At 37.3% G+C, this 7,484-nt stretch overlaps 2 protein-coding genes across 2 annotated transcripts; one reads left to right on the forward strand and one right to left on the reverse strand.

Annotated features, from left to right (window-relative positions):
* Positions 1 to 1,562: 1,562 nt before the first annotated feature.
* Positions 1,563 to 2,877, reverse strand: LOC141613905 (protein FAR-RED IMPAIRED RESPONSE 1-like). Its single transcript, XM_074432648.1, has 2 exons — positions 2,049 to 2,877; positions 1,563 to 1,690 (listed from the first exon to the last, which is right to left on the reverse strand). The coding sequence occupies exons 1-2, from the start codon at positions 2,875 to 2,877 to the stop codon at positions 1,563 to 1,565; spliced, it is 957 nt and encodes a 318-aa protein (XP_074288749.1).
* Positions 2,878 to 4,525: 1,648 nt separating this feature from the next.
* On the forward strand, positions 4,526 to 6,805 carry LOC141613906 (uncharacterized). The gene is made up of 3 exons (XM_074432649.1): positions 4,526 to 5,135; positions 5,493 to 5,632; positions 5,810 to 6,805. The coding sequence occupies exons 1-3, from the start codon at positions 4,526 to 4,528 to the stop codon at positions 6,803 to 6,805; spliced, it is 1,746 nt and encodes a 581-aa protein (XP_074288750.1).
* Positions 6,806 to 7,484: the final 679 nt, after the last annotated feature.

Genomic DNA, 7,484 nt, shown 5'->3' on the forward strand with positions numbered 1-7,484 from the left:
GCATAGCTGCTGTCCAGCAGCTTTTGGGGGGCTTTCTAGGGTTCGTATGGGGGGTTTTCTTGGTGATTAAGGTAAGGTAATATGGGTAGGATATTAGGGTATGGGTTAGGGTTAATGGGCACGGGTTTTGGTAGTGTTTGGAGCGGGTTTTGGACTCGGGTTTCATCACGCAAAACAGGGGGTAGGCTGTTTGTATGCGGGCTGTTGGGGCCTGTTTTGGACGAGAATTTGGGCCGTGGATAGGGGGTTCGAACTGGGGTGGATGGGTAGTGGTCTAGGTTGGTTAGTGTACTCGAGATTCGTGCCAATTCGTAAAGGAAACGGGCTCAAAAACCGAGCTAAAATCGAGCTCAAAAACACATGTTCAAAACGAGTTCTTTTCGATTTTCAAATCGATTTTTCAAATCAATTAACACATTAAAATAAATGATTTTTCAAATCAAATATACTCATAAAATGATTTTTCAAATCAAATATTTATTTTATTTTCAATAAAATAAACTTGAGAAAATAAATTCAAAATAAAGTAAAATAAATTGAATTCATCTTTAAAAAAAAGCTTTAATTTAAATATCATTTAAATTAAAAGAATACTCCGTCGACCACACTCATTCTACATCGTAAAACGAACCCAAATAATGACAATGACAACTGAAGAATACATGTGTCCTATCATCATCGGGTGTTTGTCGGGTTCTCTATAAATTCCAATATCGACGGATACGGGTATCTACAGTAAGAACATAAATTGTCATAATAGTCAAGAGTGAAAAATTCAACGTTCTGGTGTTGCACATAATAACTGTTTCGTCCTATTCAAAATACTTCAACAAAATACATTGTAATACCAACGGCGACCAGTTGCTTTCCTGGCAGTTTGATGTCTAAACACAATACGAAACATCATGTTGTACCTCGTATTTTGCGTAGACATCCCCAAAAAATGCACTGCTTATTAGGTATTATATTGATTATTCTAAGATGCCTTCTTCTTCTTCGTATTCTTCGTCTCCTTCTTCTTCTTCTTCTTCTTCTTCTTCTTCTTCTTCTTCTTCTTCTTCTTCTTCTTCTTCTTCTTCTTCTTCTTCCGACGAGGGTTCTGACGATTGCGACAACGGTGGGTGCTCTGTGAAAGGATTAGGGCAGTTCCTTTTGTCACGGTTAGCTAATCGCTTGCAATTTTTACACATACTTTTTGGCTTCCTTGCCAAAGTAACTGCTTTTTCCTTCATCGACAACATTCTCTTTCCGCTTCCCTTGTTCTTGGATTTCTTCGGCGGCAAAATGGTTATCTCCTGACTAGGAGAACAACCAAGAATTTTCTCCAACTGTTGTTGTTTATTCAATGGTGATGCTAATGGTGAAAGTTTATCCTTAAACTGTCTAATTAGACTAGAAAAGTTGTCGACATCATTCTTCAATTTGCCCATGAGCATACCAACTGTCTGATGAATCTCTGACCACATTACTGACATAGCAATCTGTTTTCCATCTATTATATCAACGTCCTCAGTTGCTTCACCATTACAATCGAACATTTTAGACAACCTTGCATCTTTACACTATCTTTTAACAACACATTGTTCTGGAATAATCTTCACTCCGTTTGATGAGTAAATCCATATGACATGCCGGCAAAGAATGCCTTTCCTCTCAAGCATTCTGCAGCTACAAGTGGCTTTCAATGTATCTGGTTCAACAATATAGAGTAATATGTTAGTTAAATCAGTCAGAAGAAAGTGTGACTGTAATACACAAAAGTGTAATTCTAACCGTCAGAAGTGTAATTTTAATCAACAAAAGTGTGATTTTAACGGATAAAAGTATAATTTTAACAACCCAAAGTACAATTTTAACAACCCAATGTGTAATTTTAACAACCCAAAGTTTAATTTTAATCAACGAAAGTGTAATTTTAACAGATAAAAGTATAATTTTAACAACCCAAAGTATAATTTTAACAACCCAAAGTGTAATTGTATTCATCAAAAGTGTAATTTTAACGGATACGAGTATAATTTTAACAAACAAATGCTACAGAATGATACCTGGGCAGTATGTGACCTCATAATTTTTGTCCCTGTTTGCATCTCTTACAGTGGTCACCTCTAAAGAGCCATACTCAGTAAATCCTCTACTTTTACAAGTGCCGATTGAGCACTTGGCCTCTTCTTGAAATTCCTCGAATACTTTATGACTGTACACTTGCGCTCCGTGCACTTCGATAGCTAGATGCGTTGATATTACAGGGAAAGTGTGTCTGTTACAATTGTCAATCTGTTTCTGTGTGTGTCTTTGCTGGTCCATCGCGCTGTCAAAACGCATCGAAAACTCAACTAATGTTCCTGACTTACTCTCAAATCTCTTAAAAAAACTATTTTCGCTCTCTGATATTTGGATTGTCCTCATAACACCCCCCATATCTAGGTCCCTACAATGAGCCATAACCCACTGCTTCCTTTTAGCGTACATTTCTTGGAACCCGTCAATGTTATTAACATTGTGTTCCCTACCAATTTCTTCCCATTTTGCATCGAACTCTGTCGCTTCAATGTCTTCATCCCATATTATGGCATTCAATTTCTTTACAAAGACTGAATAATCGTCTCTCGTCATTCCATACTTGCTTGGCACCTTGTTCATGATATGCCACATACAATATCGGTGGCGCGCTGTCTTGAACACCAATGGCACCGCTTTAAGAATACCAAGATCCTGATCGGTGATAATATACTTAGGCTCTTTCCCACCCATCGCAGCCAGAAAACGGGTAAAAACCCATTTAAACGAGTCTGCATCTTCATGAGCAACAAGCGCTCCACAGAAAGTGACTGATCGTTTATGGTTATCATCGCCGGTGAAAGGTGTGAAAGACATGTCATACTTATTGGTGGAATACGTCGGATCGAACGACACTGCATCCCCAAAAACTGAGTAGTTCCTTCTAGCGATTCCGTCGGCCTATATAGCTTTACTAAGGCTACCGTCAGAATCAACATCATAGTCAAAGAAGAACCCTGGCCTATTAACAGCCAATTCCTTAAAGTGGTCCACGAACATCTGACCGTCCCGTTCATGAATAGAGCATTTAACATCTCTGTGAAAGTTCTTAAAATCATTCAAACTAGCTCCGATGTTTTCAAACCCATTACCATGTTCCTTCAAAATTTTGTAAATCTTCGTTGCTCCTATCTTCAGCTGTTGATTATTGACAATCTTTTAGATGTATGTATTTTAATCAACAAAAACGTAATTAAAACAGATACAAAAGTATAAATTCAAAAAACAAAAGTGTTGTTTTAACAAGAAAAAGTGTAATTGTAGTAGCAAAAAGTGTAATTTTAGCAGACAAAAGTGTAATTCTAACAAAATAAAGTGAAATTATACCATAAACAAGTGTAATTTTAATCAAGAAAAGTGTAATTGTAATCAACAAAACTGTAATTTTGACAAAATAAATTGTAACTTTGACGGATATATGTATAATTGTAATATACAAAAGTGTAATTTTAACAGACAAATGTAGAATTCCAGTGACTTAAACAAAGTGTAATTCTAACCAACAAAACTGTAAGTTCAAGAAGGCGAAGGCTAACTTCAGAAAACCTGGAATACTCACCCTTGAATTATAAAGTATTATCATTTTGTGATAGTCTGTTATGTTGCATGCCAACTTTTGAAACTCTCTATCTCTGGCTGATACGAGTTCATGGTTGTGGCCACTGTGGAATCTATCAATTCTTAATTCCCCATTCCTTATGAATAGCCTAATCCTCGCTTTGCAGCCAACGCGCCTAACTTTGTGTCTCCTACCTGAGTCCTGGCGGCCACTACACTCCAATTGTCCCTTATGTTTGAACCCCTCTCGGTTGCAAACCAATAGTTTAGATATATTTCCCCGCCACGCCATCTCTTAGTCGTGTACTTACGCACATCAAAACCACAAGCAACAGCATAAATTCTATAAAATGTCACTGCTTCCTCTATTTCCAGAAATTTCTGGCCAACATAGGGGTGAACTTAGCTTCAACGTCCCTGCAAAATTCTTCCTCGTTCGGCTTTCGTTTTCCATTGTGCTCAATATTATCTGTCAATAGTGTCATTATGATCAATTGGTTTCATAACAATATTAAAGTAACCCATATATTTGTTAAAATTATATGTTCCTTGAAATTACACTTTTTGTTGTTATCACTACACTTTTGTCTGTTAGAATTATACTTTTTACTATTACAATTACAGTTTAAAAACTTACAGCTTTTCTGTTGCAATAACCCTTTTGGTTGTTAAAATTACATTTTTATCTGTTACAATTATACTTGTTACTATTACAATTACAGTTTAGAAACTTACAGATTTTGTCTGTTATAATCACACCTTTACTAGTCAAAATTACACTTTTCTCTGTTACAATTATACTTTCTCCTGCACCTTAAAAAATGCTGAGCTTAGTGCTGCTTGTCAGAGGGCTAAAGCTCATGGTATTCAGATGATGGATGCAAATACCTCTTACTTTTTTGCTAAAATGGCTGTTAGAAGGAGTAGTTGTTATATTAGTAAGGTGAAGGACATGAATGGTAATGACTGCAGTACTCATGACACTATCTCTGATGCTTTCCTTCAGTATTATAGAAGTTTACTGGGTACTTCTACTGCCATTAAGGATATTGATCCTACCATTATTCTCAGTGGGCGCTGCTTAGGAGCTCAATCAGAGGGTCTGCTCCTCCAAGAGGTTTCTGAGTCTGAGATTCATGATGCTCTTTTTGCAATTGATATTAACAAGAGCCCTGGTCCAGATGGTTTTTCATCTGGTTTTTTCCGCCAGTCTTGGGATATTATTAAAGTTGAATTCACAAAGGCAATCCTGGACTTTTTTAGAACTGGGAACCTACTCAAGGAGATCAATTCAACCCTGATTACTTTGATTCCGAAGGGTGATAACCCAAGTTCTGTACTGGATTATATGCCTATATCCTGTTGCTCAACTATTTACAAAACCATTAGTAAGATTCTTACTAATAGGCTTAAGAAAGTAATGCCCGATCTAGTGGGGCTTGAACAAGCTGCTTTCGTGCAAGAGAGATCAATAGTTGACAATACCATGCTGGCTCATGAATTGGTTTCTGGTTATGGTAGGTAGAATTCATCCCCTAGATGTGTTATTAAGGTGGATATTCGTAAAGCTTTTGACTCGGTTCATTGGGATTTTTTGAGGACTATTCTGCCTTTGTTTGGTTTGCCTCCTAAATTTTGTAATTGGATCATCACTTGTGTGACATCTCCTAAGTTCTCTCTTAATATTAATGGTTCTTCAGTGGGTTATTTTGCTGGGAAGAGGGGGCTAAGGCAGGGTGATCCCCTCTCCCCCTTGCTCTTTGTGCTCTGCATGTAGGTCTTATCTAGGATTCTCAGGAAGTTGCCAGACCATAAGCATTTTAGCTTCCACCCAAAATGTTGCAGGATAGGTCTCTCTCATCTTATCTTTGCAGACGACCTGCTAGTTTTCCCAAGAGGTGGCTATCCTTCTATTAAAGCTGTTGAAGCCAGTTTGCATCTTTTTTCTGAAGTTTCAGGTCTGACTCCTAACCCCTCCAAAACCAACATCTATTTTGGAGGAGTGCACCCAGAGGTAAAGGAACTGATTCTTAGGGATACTAGTTATTTGGAGGGGGCATTTCCCTTTTAGTATCTTGGTGTCCCCTTAAACTCATCCAGACTGACTAGGGATATGTACTTCTCTTTGCTTGAAAAAATAAAGACCAAGATTAATCATTGGGCTAACTGTAATCTCTCCTATGCTGGAAAGATTCAGCTCATCAACACTGTCATATTTGGTATTGAGAGCTTTTGGTGTGCAAGTTTTATGCTGCCTAAGGGGGTCATCCATGAGATAGACAAAATGTGTAGACGATTTCTTTGGGGATACCAGGGTGCACACAAACTGGTTTTCTTTGCGTGGCAAAAAGTCTGTAGGAGCAGGGCACAAGGAGGTTTTGATATTCAAGAAATTTTGAGTTGGAACAAAACTTTGTTGCTGAGAATGTTTTGGAAGATTTCTACTGCATCCCCTTCCATCTGGGTGCAGTGGTGCCAACATTACCATCTGCAGGGTTTGGACTGTCGGAGTGTGATGCCATCACAGACCACTTCCACGGTTTGGAAAGCTATCTTTGCTGCACGAGATGAATTTGTTGGCCAGGCTGGTTCAATTGCAGATGCTAAAGCTTCACTACAGGAATGGAGTAGGACTGGTAAGCTGCAATTGTACCAGGTTTATGCGGTTTTCCATGGGAGACACTCTAATCTCCAATGGGCTAAACCTACTTTAGATGGAGTGGTTATGCCTAGGCATGCTATGCTTGTGAGAATGGCAGTACAAAAGGGACTGGCCACTACTGATAATTTGAATAGAAGAGGTTTACACCTTGTCAACAGATGCTACCTATGTCTGGCTGCTGCTGAGGACCATCCACACTTGTTCTTCTCATGTTCCTTTTCTAGGGCCGTTTACCAAACTATTCTGCTCTGGCTTGGGGTCACGAGGAGACCTATATGTTTGCATCAGGAGCTACTTAAACTGTCCAGATACCGTGGTAAGGGTTGGAGGAAAAAAAGAGCTCGGTGTAGTCTGGCTGCCACGGTTTACTTTCTATGGCAAGAAAGGAACTGGCGAATCTTCAGAGGGGTTTCTCGCACAATTGAGCAAGTTGTCTATCAAATTAAATATTATGTTTCTATTCGATTGTATGCTAATATTAATAGTAGTGTATTAGAGGAGGTACTAGAGCATATGATTAGTTAGAATGGTCACTTTGCTCCCCTAGTGGTTATACTTTGTATGAAATTCTCTTTTTCTAATGAGAAGCTGATTTCTACAAAAAAAAAAAAATTATACTTTCTCCTATTAGAATTACTGTTTACAAATTTAGAACCTTTCTCTGTTATAATAACAATTTTAGCTGTTAAAATAACACTTTGTACGACTACAATTGTGCTTATCTACCATAATAATTACAATAATACTTTTGTTGCTTAAAATCACACCATTTGTAGTTACAATTACATTTACGACCATTATAATTACAGTTTTGTTAATCATGAAATTACTCTTTCATCCGTCAGAATTACACTTTTGAATGTTACAGTTACACTTTATTCGTCTTTTTACTGTCACGTTGCAGATACTACATTCACTCTTACAAATAATAAACTGAAATATGATGTTGAACTCTACCAGATACTACATTTAAAGTTTAACTTCTTATTCACAGAGTTGATGTTGAACTCTATAATGTTGGAGTTCATGTTGAAAGAGTGGATTTACAGATTTCAAATTATGAAAAACAAGCTTCAAAAATAACCTAAAATACACTACCTTCTCATATTTAAGCAATTGTTCATATTTAAGCTAATGTTTTGATTAATAAAAAATATATAACCTAACTTTGAATCAAGGAAATAAAAAAAAAATCCAAAAATTA

The sequence above is a fragment of the Silene latifolia genome, chromosome 11 (genome assembly GCF_048544455.1).
Source record: "Silene latifolia isolate original U9 population chromosome 11, ASM4854445v1, whole genome shotgun sequence".
NCBI lineage: Eukaryota > Viridiplantae > Streptophyta > Magnoliopsida > Caryophyllales > Caryophyllaceae > Silene > Silene latifolia.

Excerpts from the sequence above, each read along its gene's own strand:
- LOC141613905 (XM_074432648.1), bottom strand. The coding sequence starts at position 2,877 with ATGTCTTTCACACCTTTCACCGGCGATGATAACCATAAACGATCAGTC. Across the intron at positions 1,691-2,048 it reads TGAGGTCACATACTGCCCAG|ATACATTGAAAGCCACTTGT; the intron begins GTATCATTCTGT and ends TTGTTGAACCAG.
- LOC141613906 (XM_074432649.1), top strand. The coding sequence starts at position 4,526 with ATGGCTGTTAGAAGGAGTAGTTGTTATATTAGTAAGGTGAAGGACATG. Across the intron at positions 5,136-5,492 it reads TGAATTGGTTTCTGGTTATG|ACGACCTGCTAGTTTTCCCA; the intron begins GTAGGTAGAATT and ends TTATCTTTGCAG. Across the intron at positions 5,633-5,809 it reads TTGGAGGAGTGCACCCAGAG|ATTCAGCTCATCAACACTGT; the intron begins GTAAAGGAACTG and ends TATGCTGGAAAG.